The 17366-nt window shown below is 52.5% G+C and overlaps 1 protein-coding gene across 1 annotated transcript in view; it reads right to left on the reverse strand.

Annotated features, from left to right (window-relative positions):
* The window catches only part of LOC144130344 (uncharacterized), a 76169-nt gene that overhangs the window by 55956 nt on the left and 2847 nt on the right, over nt 1-17366 (reverse strand). Inside the window, exon 2 of the mRNA XM_077664276.1 lies at nt 7585-7738. Within this exon, the coding sequence (XP_077520402.1) occupies nt 7585-7738 (154 nt within the window). The remainder of the gene's footprint in view (nt 1-7584; nt 7739-17366) is intronic.

Here is a 17366-nt window from a genome sequence, read left to right on the forward strand (position 1 = left end):
GGACACATAGGCTGGAAGAGAGCGACGCCGGCTACTGCTCCGGTGAGCTCGCGTTCTACGACATCGCATCGTGGACTTCCTGCCGTGCCTCAGCCCGTTACGGGGAGTCAACCGAGGACGCTACCACCTGCTACGGCCAGGGGTGTCTCCAGCGCTGTTGCCACCGATCCGGGTGGTGCCCCCAACACCAACAACACCGGCATCACCTCCACGGGCGCTTGGACCGGGAGCTTGTACGACACAGCCAGCGACACCGCCAGCGACGACAGCCCAAGCACGTCTAACGCCGCCAGCAACGCCAGCCCAAGCACGCCGAACGCCGCCTCGACGCCGGCTACGGGATCCATACAACGCCGCAGCCGCACCGAACCAACCGTGAGCACAAACGCCGACCACTAACAGCAGAACGCTAGCAGTAGACTCTGGTCTGGTAGCAGTGTGCCCGGGTAGTGTGTATTTATAGCCTTTGTGTTTTGCGTTAACTTTGTTAGTTTTGTGTTGTAGTGTGAGTGTCGCGTAGGGTGTATTAAATGTGCGTTTGTGTGGGTACACCCGTCGCCTAGTCCATTCTTTCGGTCCGAGTGTTCTCCGGAGAGATCCGTGACACACGCACATCAGGAAAGCTCTTTTTATTAAACCCCTACCCAAGAACATGCAATCCGCGCACCACGAAGGCCGACGCACTGCGAGAGCTCGCGCCCTACACAACAAATACCGCCGAGACGCCAATGCGGCATATGCGGACGCAGCGTATTACCGACAAACCCTGAGCAAACCGTTTGCACTGGTCGCGATGAGCGGGAACGCCGCCCCGTTGGCGGTCGCGTCGATAAAAACCACCCCCTCCGAGACGGCGGAGGAAGCGGCAAAAGCCGTAGCTATAGCGAACACGCATGCTGATATTATATTCAGCGACTCCAAGACAGCCATTCGAAATTTCGCGAAGGGCCGTATCACATCTACCTCACTCAGCATCCTTCAAAACAACCCCCCCTTCCGATTAGAGAATGTGAACTGATCTGATTCCCGGCCCACTCGTCTAATCCGGGGATAAAGGCGGCCCACGCGCAAGCCCGAAGTTTCGTCGACCGGGCAATGAGCGCACCCTCCGACCCGAATTTGACGAGGGACGGGTTGATCTCATCTCATTTCATGACACAACCCATCACTTTAGGCTTTAGAGGCGCGCATATCCCCCTCCCCACAGATCGTTAACCAAAGCGCAAGAAGTTACCTGGCGCCGACGACAAACAAGCTCCCTTCTGAATCCGGCAGTGCTTGCCGTCATGTACCCTGGCCAGTATGACCCAAACTGCCATAAATGTGGTGAAAGGGCCACGTAAGACCACATTCTGTGGAACTGCGCAAATGATCTGTTTCCGGTGGAGTTGATACAGCTGCCTTCTCCCGAGCGGTGGGAGGCCGTGCTGATCAGCACGGACCCCAATATTCAAGTAGGGGTAATCGAGTGGGCCATTAAGGTCGCCACTAACCATGGGCTAACGGCCCTCTAGTTTGTGTCTCCTGCAACCTGCTATCTACGCAATAAATGTTTTACAATCTAATCCAGGGTGGTCCCATACTGCTCCAGTAGTCCACGGGCTTGTGCTTCACATAAAGCCCGATCCACAAGACATTTCTAGCCGGTGGGCTGAGCGGTCCGTAAAGGAGCCTCCCAAGAAAAATGATTGGGGATGGGGATGGCGGTACTGCCTGTGGGAAAGGACAGTCCCAAAGGTAGTGAAAAAGTGTATGTTTGTACACCCCACAGGTGTTACATTGAGGGGAGAAGCTGTGCTGAAAGCATTAGAGACGGTAGGGTGAAATAGAGCTGCAGGTCTGCAATTGTCGCCATGTGGCGCTGGATAAGGGCGACAAGGTACTGTGGGGTGATCGCAATGTCATGCGGCTGAGTCTGTAGAACGTGGTGATTTGATTAGATGTAGAAAGGACCGATGGGGCCTCTTTCTCAGGGTTGGGTGCCTGATCGTCCGGGGTCCAGCAGGAAAGTTCTCGGGACAGCACATGAACGCGCTCACTACCGGGGATTGAGGCATGCCCAAGGATCCACTTACGGTGGGCTACACGTATCTCAATAAATAAAGAACCTAACAGCAGTAGTTAAAATCTTACTGTACAACATTATACAGCCGCTCTGCTAACTAGCACGTCTTATCTGTATTCTGATGTACTTCATCGCTGACAATGCTATGCGCTAACAACGCTCTTCTAACTCAAAATGCGTATTTCTAAAACTTTTGCATAGTCTTAGGTGAAACATCTTGTATATACTCGCCACTTGGCAACCTCCAAGCGGCTCCAGTGTTCCCTACAACATTCGTATCAAAACTGTGACGCAACCGGTTGTCATACAGCGTTCCGGGTGGTGTAATACGACTTCTCGTTGCACACAGCATACAGCTGCTAGTCAAGATAGAAGCTAGCTCACGACAAGTATTCCAGCCGACGACATATTAACTCATACATGAGAAGTTCCTGCTTTCGCCTTCACAGCACGGTCTTAAGTGCCCACCGTATTTTTCTAGGTTCCATGCTTTTTACCCACTGCACATAGCCCCTATGCTTAGTTTGATACGCGACCCGAAACGGTCATGTTTCTCCGGAGTTCAGGTTATAGTTTGTGTTTTAGGCGCGTTGTCTGCAAATTACGCCATCACCTTAAGATAACAGCGATGCCGAGAGCAATGGGCGTACGATAAACACCCATCGAGCTGACTTGCTGCGCTCGACGCAGCCAAGTCGTTTTCAGTGTTCGGGCAGAATGTTCTGAATAAACAGTTTCCAGGAGTCCTCTGCTGTGCGACTCCCGCGCCGCCCTCAGCCGCCTGCAATCTAACGGCCGCGGTACCCCACTAGTGCGGGAAATTCGCTCGCGCATCGAGGGCCTCGCGCAGAGAGGTTGTGCCGTGCGTGCACAGTGGGTGCCCGGTCACTGCGGCATCGCCGGCAACGAAGAAGCTGACGACCTCGTGACCGCTGCACACCAACTACCTGCCAGCGATCTGCCCCTTGCGCTGGAGGACGTGCGTGCGGCCATTCACGACCATCTCCGAAAGCAGCACCCCGACCCACGCATCGCGGGAGGTGAGCGCATCGACAGTGTCACCGGCTGTCGCGCACTTACACGGTCACAACGTGCAATGATCCTCCGCGCGCGCATTGGCTGCGTGTGGCCCGGGGAACGACGGGTGCGTCACGGAATCGCGACGAGTGATGTGTGTGACGGATGCGGTGCAGTGGAAACACTAGAACATCTGCTCCTTCGCTGCTCCGCGTTCGCCGATGCTCGTCGCGATATGCTGGCGGCCTATAGGGCGCAGGGCATACTACCAGACTCCATCAAGACGCTATTGTGGCCGCAGGGCAGTGCGCGCACTCGTGAGCGAACTTTGGTGAGCCTCTGTGCATTCCTCGAACACACGGGCTTGACGTCCCGTCTGTTCTCCGTCAGGTAGTTACACGCAGTGACCGAACGCTCCGCGAGTTCTACCTTGAACGATTAATAACTGGACGCCCTACTCCAGTTGTAACCTACACAGTGCTGTGCGCGTGTGTGATTTAATTCCTCTAAAATTAACTAATCACGCGCAAAACCTGGACACATTTCTTATTGTGTAAATAGTTTGTACATATTACTTCTCCCCCTGTCCTCTATTCTTGTCCCCTCACCTCTTTCATTTCATTTCTCCATTCTGCCTGCTGTCCTTTATTTCCGCTGCCCCCGCTCAGGTGCTTCAGTATCGATGGCAGATGCCGGGGCTAGCAAAAATCTTTTCCTTCCTTTTTACTATTATTTTTAATAAAACCACTACCACCACCTATGAAGTATTCCATTCTCTTCGTGCCTGCCCGGCTGTCATCACCACACGTGACATCATCACAGTGGCGACGATTTCCTTAGGCACGAAATGATGTAGAGTATACAACGATTTCCAGCCTTAGGCATGTGTAGTATACAAGATATTCCGGACCGCTGTCGCTACAGTCTGGGTGCCCGTGGAGACCAACATTCGCTTTACGCCACATCCCGACAACTTATGTTAAGACAGCTGCTTGCTGCATAGTATGATAAGCAAAATTTGTTAATATTTCGGCACTATACTTGCGTCTATGGCTACCTCGGCGGGTTGGTGCGTACTGAGTATTAAGTACGTAGCGGACAAGCAAAACAACACGCGCATACACACACATACGCACGCACGCACAGCGCCGTTATATGAGCCGTTATCATTAGTCCTACCATCACATGCAACATGAGACAGATGCGTCGATTTCTCGGATAGCAGGGACACAGAGGGGAAGACGATAGAATCATCGTTGAAAAATTTGGAGGACGCTTAAGCTTTGCCTTTAAGCGCAGGAGTGACAGCGTGTTGCACCATTGCCAAGGAATCCACGGAACGCCATCGTCCTTCACTGAGACCCCTTGGCCCGGATCAATTTAAGGAATGGAAACACATCTTGGTGGGCACCTGAACCGCGCCGTAAGGCAAAGAAATTGAAAATAACATTTTGTAAGGAAAGGAAAGGAGCTGTCTCACATATCTCGGTGGACACCCAAACCGGGCCGTAAGGGAAAGAAAACCCCTTCCCTTAAGGCTCGGTTTAGGTGTCCACCGAGATGCGCAATTTCTCGCTCACGGCCAAAGACGCCGACGACACCGGCTTTTCTGCGCCTCGAGCTCCTTAAGGCTGTCGCGTTAAAATGCAATCCATACGGTTTGAATGACCTCATGTGTAATATCCGCACCGATTAAAACGCCTATCAATATATATCTCAGTGCCATAAAGCTTTATTACTGCTATTAGCACCAAGCGAAACCCTTAGAGGATTCAAACGTCAAAGGCAAAAAAGAAACGGGAATATCTTTGCCGAAGGAAGGTGTGGATACTAGCAGTTTTTTTTCTTGCAAGGCGCTAAGACACCTCTTTGAAAGCCTCATTCGGCCACGTATATATTTTATCTCCATCAGCTCATGTTTTGTGCTCTTTTATGCGTTTCATTCGACGCTGCAGATGTTATCGCGCCCAATACACGAGGCGCACAGCATATACAGTATTGTACAACTTTATTGTGAAGAAAAAATTGGTTCTTGGGAAAAGGAAAAATGGCGCAGTATCTGTCTCACATATCGGCGGTGGTGGTGGTGGTAACTTTATTAGACACAGGGGAGTTTAGGACGCGATGGTCCTTGAGCCCCCGCACTGCCCCACTGTACTCTAACGTTCATGTCCCGGAGGCTCATGACGCTGGCAGCCCGGCCTGTGGCGATTGTTTGCTTGACCGGGTCCTCGGAGCACAGTAGGGTCTCCCAAGCCTCCCAATTGGTAAGGTACTCCAGGCCCCGCGGGGGAGGATCCCCCGGGCAGAGGAAGGATATGATCGAAAGTGGCTTTGGGGTGGTGGTAGAGGGTACAGGAGGGGTTTGTGTGGACTTGGTGATAGAGCGAGCGTATATAAGGGGAGGGTAAAGTGCGTGTTCGGGGCCACCTCCAAAGTGTCTGGTGATAATTGTCGAGGGAGGGATAGGGTGGAGGGTACAGCCGACGCTCGGCTTTTCAGGCCTGCGTCACTTCACTGAAGGAATGCATGCGCTCCCGTGAGAACCCCAGATCGGAGACCGCCGGTGCCCGGTTGAGAGAACCTCGAGCTAAAACGTTCGCAGCCTCGTTTGCGGGATTCCCGGAGTGGGCAGGCACGCATATGAGCTCCATGTGGCGGGTCGGGTGTGCGGCGAGGTAGTTCAGTATGCGAAATGCAGGGGCGTGAACTCTCTCGTGGGCGAAATTTAGTATGGCAGTATTAGAGTCCGATAGTATATACCGGGACTCCGTGCGCGTGATGGCTAGGGCAATAGCGGCCTCTTCAGACTCCTCCGAAGTGGCAGTTGGGGATATCTCGGACACCTGAACCGCGCCGTAAGGGAAGGAATAAAGGAGGAACTGAGAGAAGAAAGGAAGAAAGGGGTGCCGTAGTGGAGGGCTCCGGGATAATTTCGACCACCTGGGGATCTTTACGTGCACTGACATCCCACAACACACGGGCGCCTTTGCGTGTCGCCTCCATCGAAACGCTGCCGCCGCGGCCGGGGTCGAACCCGGGAACTCCGAATCAATAGCTTAGCGCCTAACCACTGAGCCACCGCGGAGACTTTAAAACTTTCTCGCCTCAACCACTGCCTTCTTTATGTTGAAACTGCGCACACAACTTAGGTATTGGTGTAACTTTTGTCTCGTAATAAGTTTGTCAAGTGTACTTACCTCGTTCAGCCGTGTATGATGCAAACCCTTAATCGTCTGCCTCGAAATCGACGAACCAAAAGCCGTTCTCTCTAGGTTTTCGCCAAAGGGCGTTAGTGGCACCATCTGGTGTTTGTATAGGAAAGCGCCTTGATGCGAAGAGCGCCAAGGTCATCATTAGAAGCCGCGCAGGTCCTTTGATGTCGCCACTGGTGCCCTTCACAGCAATCCGGCGCTGGCGGCTTTATGTTCGTCGATCTCGGCGGAGACGATTACAGAGTTGCATCATTCGCGGCTGAATCAAGTAAGTATCGTTGTAAAACTTGCTACGAGACAAAAGTTACCACAATACACAAGCTCTATGCTCAGTTTTGTCGCAAACGAGCCAGAGGTTGAGGCGAGAAAAATTTTTGAAATCTTCACGATAAACTTGCACAATACTGTATGGTCTCAGCCAATTTCAGTACGGAATGCGGGCCCGGAAGTGCTAAGGAATTGTGCATTTATTTGTAATCGAAAGGGTGGGGAATAATGCAGTGTTGCCGCATGTTTTTCGTGTGTGCGTGTGTGTGTGTGCCACGGCTGATTTAAAATTCTTCAAACGAACCAAACCACTACCAATGCTTCTGTCCTGCCGGTCACGTTGGACACGACTATTGGTCGCATCACTGCAGAAACAAGAGACTATAGCACTACCCTGAGGACATTCATACAAACCATGAAAAAAAAATAGCAGTGGATTAAGTTGGCTAACCCAGGAATTCCGCGAAAAGCAAGCTCGCTTGCTAAGCATCTGAGGCTCGTGCATAGCAGCTCCGCTACACGCTGTTGTTCCGGCTGCAGGAATACAGGGAAGGGTTCGATACCATAACTGTACTGCATATGGTCATGCATGGCTATCCTGGTTTGGCTGGAGGTCTTTCAAGGTAGTTGCGCTGCATACCCGAAGACTGCTTTACCTAGCCCAGTGAAGCTTTTCGCTTCAATATGTGAAGCTAACCAGATAAGAATCGGGAAAGCCTAGTGAGTGAGACATGGCTCTTGCACATAAGGCAGTGTTTGAATCCCGGCGTCGGGAAGGTTGTGCGCACAGCGTTTAGTGTCCATAATTTTGCGTCTAAAAGCCCACGGGCACGCCTCAAGCGTCGTTTATTTCCATTCGAATTAACCGAAGTAAATTACGCTTTTTTTCGTTCGTCACAAACCAAACTGCACTGCATACTTCGCTTCTTTAAATTACTCACCTGCCGCGTTCACATCACAAGTTGACAAGAATTTGTTCAAGTTTGCATGAAGAATAAATTGCAAGCAGGACTGACTCACCTGCCCCCGCTGATCACCACCACGCCGGTCAAGTCGTCGGTCCGAGTGTGTCGGATATTGAATCCGGGGCCATCCCCACACCAGCAACTGCGTGGTATCTTGTGACGACCCGCCGCAGCTCCGGTGACCTCCGACTCGTCGTACATCACACGGCCTGCATCGTCGTCGCTGCTGATCACAGGCTTGCTGCTGTTCGCAACGCGACCGCGTTGATTTGGATCGACACCGTCATGCATAACCAACACCACCACCGTGATAACGCTCCCCAGTACGCGCGTCAACGTCAGGTCTGGCCTCTTGATGTATCTAGCGCCAGCACCCTGCATCAAGCACCCAAGCTGCACAGGTAACTGGCCCAACATTGGAACTGTATTGGCAAAGCTGGCCCTACAAAGGACCAGGATGGGACCATCCTGTTGCAATATTGGGCCGATGACCTGTGCTGCTTGGGCACTGCTGCATACTGTGGCACGCGACGTTGTCGTGCGCCGCGTTCAAAGCGCGTTTGTCGGCCCCCCTTGTGACGGACACAGCAGCATCGCGTGGACAGCGCAGCGCTTACTTTGCGAGACGGAGTGCTAATACAGAATCGCTTGCGCAGCTGGAGTCGGTAGAGATGATCTTGGACCCTAACGATGACAAGGAGGACGCCGCTTAGAATGGTTCTTCCGGACGCCACTAGAGCGGCGCGCATGACAACCAGGGCCGGGAATCCGTGCTTCGTTACACGTCGCGTCGACAGTAATCGAGTGCAAAAGGCAGGCTCGTCTGCAAAAGATCTGACATCTCACCCTACTTCAGAACGAATTTGCTCGGACGATGTATTGGCACGAAAAGCATACTAACATACAAATTACAAAAATATACTAGCGACGGATGGGCTTTTGTGTATGGACATTGTGCCGGATGTATTCCGCCCAGGTGACTAAGAAAATACAAAGAACGCCTCCTGCATAATTACTACTGATGTTTTTTTAGCTGATATTTGTGCCTTATCCGGCACATGTGGTGGTAGTGGTGGTGGTGAAAACTATTTATTCAGTGAAGAGAGTTCGCAGGCTGCAAATGGCCCTTTACATAGGTGGTGTACTTAGTCCGGGACCCCGCTAGACCAGTCCGCTACTCGCGCCCGTTGGATTAGAGCCCTTTGAGACTCCAGCCGCGAGCAGTAACAGAGCTGCCTCCGATACCTCTAGGGAAGGTGAAGGGTTTGGAGGAAGGGAAGGACTCTTCTGACGGGCTAAAACCATGTGGAAGTTATCGGACACTTCCCCACAGTAAAGGCGTGCCTTTCGCGGACGCCGCAGTAGAGTTCTGCGAAATAATTTCGACCATCTGGGATTCGAGCACCTATTAATTGCGAAAGCCCTCACTCCCCGGGTTTCAGCGGTGTGCGTCTGCCTAAACCTTCTCAGTAGCAAGTGCTACTGGGTCACTGGGTCAGTGGGTAGTGTGAGGAGGGTGGATGAAGAGGAGTCCACCACGGCTGTGGTTCCTTCGTCACCCGTGCAGGCGGCGTCCACCCATACGGCGTCCGGCTCGGAGCCGTACACTCGGTGGGTGCCTTCGCATGGGCACCACCCCAGAGGCTGCAGAGGAAGCCGCCATCGCAATTGCCATCACCCGCACGGAAGCCCAGTACATTTTAACAGACTCTAAAACTGCAATTCTAAATTTTGCGCGAGGCCGAGTCCACGTCCCTGCTTTTGGCATACTGGGCTCGCCCGATGCACCCCCACCCCGCCATGTAGAGCTTATATGGGTGCCTGCGCACTCCGGGAATCCCGGAAACGAGGCCGCCGACCTTTTAGCCCGAGGTTCTTTAAACCGGGTTCAGGTGGCCTCGGATCGGGGATTCGCGAGGGAGCGAATGCACTCGTTCAGCGAGATGACGCAGGCCTACAGAGCCTCGTGCCAGCTCTACCCCGCGCCCCACCCCTCCCTATATAACAAACACGCAACCCTCTGGCGCAAACTACAGACACACACACTCCCCTCACCCCTGACCCTAGCCCACTATCATCCCTCCTTCCCCGCTCCTGCCTGCACCTTGTGCCCAGAACCATTCGCCTCTTCCCTCCACATCCTCTCCCTCTGCCCGGTTGACCCTCCCCCGCGCGGCCTAGAGGACCTCAACACCTGGGAGGACTGGGAGACCCTGCTGCGCTCGGAGGACCCGGCCGTGCAGACAATCGCCACCGGCCGGGCTGCCAGTGTTATGGACCTTAGGGACATAAACACTTGAGTGCAGTGGGGTCGTGCGGAGACCCAGGGGCGTGCCCCGACTTCCTCTCCAACAATCAAGTTTTTCTCTCTCTCTCTCTGGGTCAGTGAGCACCTCAGTCGCGCTATCAGTAGGCTGAAAAAAGTTGAAAATTGCTTTTTTGGGGAAAGGAAATTGCGCAGTATCTGCCTCACGTATCGGCCGACGCCTGAAGGGAAGGGATAAATGCGTGAGTGAGAGAAGAAAGGAACAAAGAGGTGCCGTAGTGGAGAGCTCCGGAATAATTTCGACCACCTAGGGATCTTTAACGTGCACTGACACCGCACAGCACACGGGCGCCTTAGCGTTTCGCCTCCATCGAAACACGCCCGCCGCAGTAGAGTTCGAACCCGGTAACTCTGGCTCAGTAGCCGAGTGCCCTAAGCACTGAGCCACCGCGGTGGATTAAAGATCCCCAGGTGGACGAAATTATTACGGAGCCCTCCACAATGGCACCTCTTTCTTTCTCCTTTACTCCCACCTCCTTCCCTTGCCTAACGCAGCGGCTCGGGTGTCTCACGAGATGTGAGACATTTACTGTGCTATTTCCTTTCCTCAAAAACCAAAAAGGCAATTTAGACTCCGTTGATTTTGAGGATATGAGAGGCGCATAACTAGGTCTCTCGCTTAGTGCACACCTCAATCGCGCTTAGAGGCAAGCGGCGGTGGCGTCCACCTGCTGAAGACGAATGCTGTTTAATTGTGTAGGTCGACGTGGAAGGAAGGAAAGATAAGAACTTCAATGGAATAGGAGATGTCTGCCTGGTTGTCGGCCTGGCATGCTACTCCAGATGAAGGTGAAAGGGTAAAGAGGATGGTGAAAAGAAAAGGAAAAGAGAAAAAGAAAGGGTGAACGGTGAAATCAAGCACTCTCGCGCACTCACAAACACACACGCACACAAAATTGTCAAAGAATATCCACCAAGCCCGTGTCTCTTAATACACTAAAAATGATTTTGTCCCGTGCACACTCGAAGCCGCGTTCCTCCAGGGTCCAAGGACATGCTCGATGAGCACGGGGCCATCCTGTGGAAGTCCTAATGAACTTAGAAGTGCCTTGCGATGATTGTTGAAGCGTTTGCAGCGGGAGATCAAATGTGACAAATCCTCAGGCACACCGCAGGTGGGGCACAGAGGGCTACTTATTGCACAAATTTTATGTAAATAGAATTTAGTGAAGGCAACGTCCAGGCGAATTCGGTGGAGGCAATTTAGATCACGTCTAGTTATATTGCGTGGCATGCGGAAGTCACAAGTGGGGTCAATACGAAGAAGGGGTCTGTATTGATGTTCCGGATCGCACCACAAAGAGAGTTGCGTGTGCCAGGATTTTGTAGATAGAAGTTTCGCGTCATCACTGCGAGAAAACGGTATAGGTAGGAACAAGGTGGTGTCGCCATACGCCGACCTCGCTGCACCGTCAGCGTGATCGTTGCATGCAAGGCCACAGTGAGCGGGTAACCACTGCAACACAACACGATGTCCAAGCTCACAGGCCTCGGAGTGGAATCTGTTTAAGTCATCGATGATCAGCTCTTGAAGGCTTCCTGATGACTTTATGGATTGTAATGCAGCCCGAGAGTCACCCATTCCTGGCTGCGCGGTTCTCTCCCGCATTTGCTGCTCGTCGAGAACGCGTTTGTTTTAACCTGCTTGTCTTACTGTTTCGAGAAGGAACGCTCAAGACACAAAATTTTCTCACATCTCGGTGGATACCTGAACCACGCCTAAAGGAAGTGAGGTAGGTGGGAGTGAAAGAAGAGAGAAAGAGGTGCGTGATGGTGGCGGTAGAAAGTATCGCAGAAAATCCGGTAACGGCGTTGTCTGCCGTTGGTGTTGTCTGTTGTTGGCATTGTAACACGAAACAAGAGAATTTCAGAATAAAAAATTAATGTGGTATAGCCCAGCTAATCCAGGATATACAAAGCGAAAGATATCGGCGTTCACTGTCTTCATCGGCGTTGGCGTTTACAATGTTCTAGACGGTGATGGCTTTGAGAAAAGGAAGGGCGCATAAGTGGCTCCCTGGATATACGGACGCCTCATTCGTGCTTTGATTCTTGGTGAGAGAGAGATGTGGAATGAATAAATTAGCGCTGACAGCTGACTCCCTTACGGCGCGGTTCAGGTGACCAACGATATATGAGACAGATACTGCGCCATTTCCTTTCCACCAAAAACCAATTATTACAATTATTATTATTATGAACGCCGTCAGCTCACTTGTTTTCTTTGGTTTTTGAGGAAAGGAATGGCGCAGTAACCGTCTCACATATCTCGGTGAGCACCCGAACCGTGCCCTAAAGGAAGGGATAAAGGAGGGAGGGACAGAAGAAAGAGAAAATGAAAACTGAAAGTTGCATTTTGAGGAAAGGCGCGGCGCTGCGCAGTGGCGGAACACCTGTGGCTCGGTGTGACTGGTGAGCGAGAGGGAGAGAAAAGGCGACGGAGTCGCCGGCGGCCACCTGCGCGGTGCGTGGCATCACTCGTGCTCCGACATACGCCGACTCGCGCGAAGCGCGGTGTTGACTAGCGTAGTGAAGCTTTTCGCTCAAAGCACTAACAACAATAACATGCAAACAAGTAACGAGATGAAGCTGGCCGAGGAAAACAAGGCTCTCCAAAAAGAGCTAGCATTATGCCTCGAAGAGAGGAGGCAGCTGAAAAAGAGAATAGACGACCTAATAAGGGAAATGCAGTGGCAAAGGCAGGCAGGGTGCTCGCCTGAGAGATCACCACTGCCGCCAGCCGAGCAACCCACACAACAGTCAGAAGAGCAGTTTCAAAGATGAGATGAAGAGCTTTATGGCAACAATGCAAAGCCAAATACAACAAATACAACAGAAAGTAGCGCTGCAGGATCATAGCTTCCGCACCAACGCAAAAAATCAAAATACGCAGAAAACCATAAACGATGCCAGAGATAGGCTATACAACGAGAGGAGATTCGTAGCAAAAACCCAAAGTACAAAAACTAACAACAACACAACATGGCTGGACAAAACCAACTAGAGCTGTGGCAATGGAACTGTAGGGGCTACCGGCGTAAACAGGGGCTCCTACAGCAGTACACCAACACGAAAGACACACCACCAGACAATATCATGCTTCAAGAAACCAAAACTACACCCATGCTAAAAGTGTACACATGCCAAGAAAGCGGACGCACCGAAACCCTCATCAGTAACAAGGTAGTAACCATAGCACACAAAGAAATTGAGGGTACAAAGATAGAACACGTGATAACAGAAATAATTCCCATGAAGAATCGAAGGGCCAAAAGCCCCTTCGTAGTAAACCTCTACAGCCCCCCCCCCCCCTCCCCACAGACAAAAGGACGGCGACTTCGTTAAGCTTTTCGCTGAAGCGAGTAGGCTAGCCAAGTCGAACATCCTAATCATAGCAGGGGACTTTAATGCTAAAAGCCCGAGCTGGGGATACCAGAAAGCCGAGAGAAAAGGACAGAATATATGTAACGCAGCAGAAGGGATAGGCTGCGGACAGATGAAAACCAATAAGCAAGGCAGGGTAACAGCGTCAGCCCAGACACGTGTCCAGACCTAGCCTTTGTTAAAGGAGCAAAGCAGGCCGAGTGGGAGAACATGCTTGAAAACCTAGGCAGTGACCACCATATCATAAGAACCACGATAGAGGCAGAAAACGTCAAGAGAAACATCGGCACGGCCCGCCTAACGGATTGGGACGCATTTCGACAACACAGCCGACAGCTACAAGGCGAGATCACCTCAATAGAGGAGTGGTGCCAGCAACTAAAGCAAATACAAGAAATGCACACGCAAGAAGTAGATAGAACGGAGCAAGTACCGGAGGTGGACAAGCGGTTACTCGGGCTATGGGAGGCAAGACGCGGGCTCACCAAAAAAAGAAAAAAACAGAAGCTAAATAAGAAGCTCAAGAAGAAAATAGCGGAAATCACGACTCAGGCGGAAGAGTACGCGGCACAGCTAGCCAGACAAGGGTGGCAACAGTTCAGAAGCTCGTTGAACGAAACACTCAGCACGGCTAAAACGTGGCGCATACTTAAAGCCCTTATGGATCCCACAAAGACTAAGGCCGAAAGCAGAAAGGTGATCCAGAGACTCGTACACCAATACGAGGGTAACGACGAGCAACTACTCGAGGCGGTACGAACAAAATGCTAAGGCAAGAACGAACCCGAAGGCTACGACGGGGAGTACCTAGGAATAGAGAACCCCGACATGGACAGACCCATAACACGCGAGGAAGTGACCGTGGCAATGAGGGCGATAACCAAGAACACGGCAGCTGGAGCTGACAGAATCAGAAACTCCCTGATACGCAACCTCAGCGACGAGGCGACTGATCAACTAACAGCATACGTCAACACACTGTGGAAAGAGGGAAGAATTCCAGACGAGTGGAAGCACGCCGTAGTGGTGATGATCCCTAAACCGGGACGGAAGCTGCAGATAGAGATCACGAAAGTCTCTTGACGCATGCAGGCTTACATGAGGGTATAATCATGAGTACAGTATATGCTATGGCAGCACCTCAAACCCATCTCTCTCAGTTCATGCCTGGAGAAGTACTACGAGTGAATCATCACGAAACGGATCCAACTATACCTAGAAAAAAAGGGCTATACCCGTACAGCATGTTTGGCTTCAGAGCAAACCTATCGACACAAGACGTCCTCCTACAGATCAAGGAGGAGGTCCTCGAAACAGCACCCAAAACGGGCGAAAACATAGTCATGGCCCTCGACATCAAAGGGGCCTTTGACAATGTCAGCCACGCAGCCATCATGGAAGGGCTGAATAACGCCAACTGCGGAAGAAGGACCCATGACTACGTGAGGGCCTTCCTGACCAACCGAACGGCCACAGTACGACTTGGGGACTTGAGAAGCGATATCTTCACTACCCCGAGCAAAGGAACGCCACAAGGCTCCGTCATCTCGCCCATATTATTTAACATAGCGATGATTGGTCTAGCCAAGAAACTCAGCAAGATCGAAGGTATACAACACGCAATGATATTACAGTCTGGGTCAACCAAGGCTCCTTGGGAGAGAAAACAAGAGAAACTGTAAGAAGCAGCAAGCTGCGTGTGAGATTATGTTAAAGAAAGGGGACTAGCCTGCGCCACGGAGAAATCCGATCTCCTGAGAGTAGGAAGACGCCCCACCCAAGCAGAGCTAGAAGTGAAGCTCGAGGGACAAAACATACCAGAGAGAAACATGATACGAGTCTTGGGCATGTGGATCCAAGGAAGTAATAAATGCAGCCACACGATCAGCCTGCTCCAAAAGTCAACAGAGCAGGTCAGTCGTATGATAACCAAGGTCCCCCAAAGAAGATACGGAATGAAAGAAGCTGATACGATAAAACTGGTCAGAACTCTGGCGGTCAGCAGAGTCACCTACTCGCTCCCGTACCACCCCCTGAACAAGCAAGAAACAGAACAAGCTGACACGCTCTTAATAAAAGCGTACAAGACGGCGCTACACCTGCCCAGAAACACGCCAAACGACAAGCTGCTGCAGCTGGGGCTCAGCAACACCTTCAGCGAATTAGTGGAAGCACAGCTCAAGACGCAGAATTCCAGACTCCAAACGTCAGCCGCCGGCCAAGCACTCCTAAAGAGGTTAGGTTACGACATGGAAGGGCATTTTGATCGATCCTCCGATATCCCCGACAACATCCGTAAAACCCTCCAAGTCTGTCCTATACCAAAGAACATGGACCCGAATCTCCACGCGGCTAGAAGACAGGCGCGGGCAGATTATGTGGAACGCCATTTGGCTAAACTAGAAAACACAGTGTACACGGACGCAGCGCTTTATCCGTGGGATAAACGCACAAGAATAATCAATGCCGCCGCAGCAGTCGTGGATTACGCCGGCAAACCGATCACATACGCAACCCTACGGGGCCACACGGTAGCAGAGGGGGAGGAAGTCACCGTTGCACTAGCGGCGGCCGAAAGCTATCGGAGAAGCAAATCACTGATCATATTAACAGACTCGAAATCCACATGCAGGAACTACTACCTCCTCGTGGTGAGCCCTGGGTAACGCTAAGAGTATTCCAGGAGAGATGGAGATTGTGTTGCATAAGTTCTCCGTTTCATCAGCCGGGCTCGGTTGGCGTGAGCCTGTAAAGCAAGCCGAAGGCTGGCTGAGGTTGGGTTCTCAGTAACATGGGTGAGCTCTCACGCGGGGCGGCCCTACTGAAAATAGGGCTAATTCGTGCTCCCTAAAGGGGGTACGGCGCCTCGGGGCCGACGGTTTTTGGAAGGTGGTGATCCGCGGCCCCAACCAGAACATTGTCAGTTTCGCTGATGATGGGCTGGATTGACTGGGCCGTCTGTACTCAGTGGCCGAACCGGAGGGTTTGGCTCCCTGGACGTAGTCTAAGTCTGCGACTGGGGCTGTGGAGTACGTGAGATGCTCCCAGGTCTGGTAACCGTGGGAGGGGTAGCGTCCTCCTGTAACCCAGCGGGCGGCGGGCCTCGGCGATGAAGGCCCTAGGCGCAATGCCGGGAGCAGTTGCGTGCTCCTGTAATCCAGTCTATTATGGGCGACTGTCATTGGTGAACCTGTGAAGGGCTGTGGTGACCCTCTCCCTCTCACCGAAAGCGAGAGAGTTCATACGCCACGGCAGCTTAGGGATAGGCTGCTGTGGCTAAGTCTCAAGCGAATACGCTGCAGGGAAATTCCCGCTGAGTAAAGTCATCAGGGGTAGGGGCGTCCCTGTGTAACCCGAGCCCTACCATCACTCGGGAGCGCTGCTTGGGTCTATCCTCGGTCCCCCTCCGGGCAACCAGGGCCATCTCTGGGAAATGCTGAGGCCTGCGGGCGTCTCAGTACGCGAAGAGACCGAGGGCGAAGCGAAAGCAGGACTGGCGCTTGCGTCCCTTGAGAGCCTGTGAGTAGTACTGCTGTGAGACCATAGGGGTGTGGGATGAAGCCCACACTCGCACTTCCCGGTACGTATGCGGTAGGTCCTGACTTAGTACACCAGGGCCGGCGTCAAAGCCAAGACGCTTAATAAAATTTGGTGGAATCGGGCTCTCGCTTGGAGTGCGGCACGAAGAGATTACCCGAAGTCGAGGGCGCTTCGGCGTCTGGCAGGGGTGCGCAGCACGGAAGCGCACCACGGGGAGTAGCGACCCCGCCTATCCGAAGCTCCTGGGTTGGACCCAGACACGACCAACGAGGTGGCAGTAGTGGACCAGCCCGCCACGCTCGATGGGAGGGCTTTCGGGCCCGAGGATGACCAAACCTAAATTGGTACAAGAGCAGTCTCTGCTGTGGGGGTCCACCAGTTGTCGAGCTTTGCTCCAACTTATGGGACTCGCTTCTTGGGATGTGGTCTGGCCCCGGCCAACTATGTGTATGGCTGGGGGGGGGGGGGGGGGACTCTTGTGGCAGACCGAAAACTTCTTGGACCGAAGCGGTGGCCTTGTGGTCTATAGAGCATCCGCCTCGTATTCGGGAGGTGCTGGGTTCGATCCCCAGTGCCGCCGGGTACCC

Source organism: Amblyomma americanum, chromosome 4, assembly GCF_052857255.1.
Source record: "Amblyomma americanum isolate KBUSLIRL-KWMA chromosome 4, ASM5285725v1, whole genome shotgun sequence".
Taxonomy (NCBI): domain Eukaryota; kingdom Metazoa; phylum Arthropoda; class Arachnida; order Ixodida; family Ixodidae; genus Amblyomma; species Amblyomma americanum.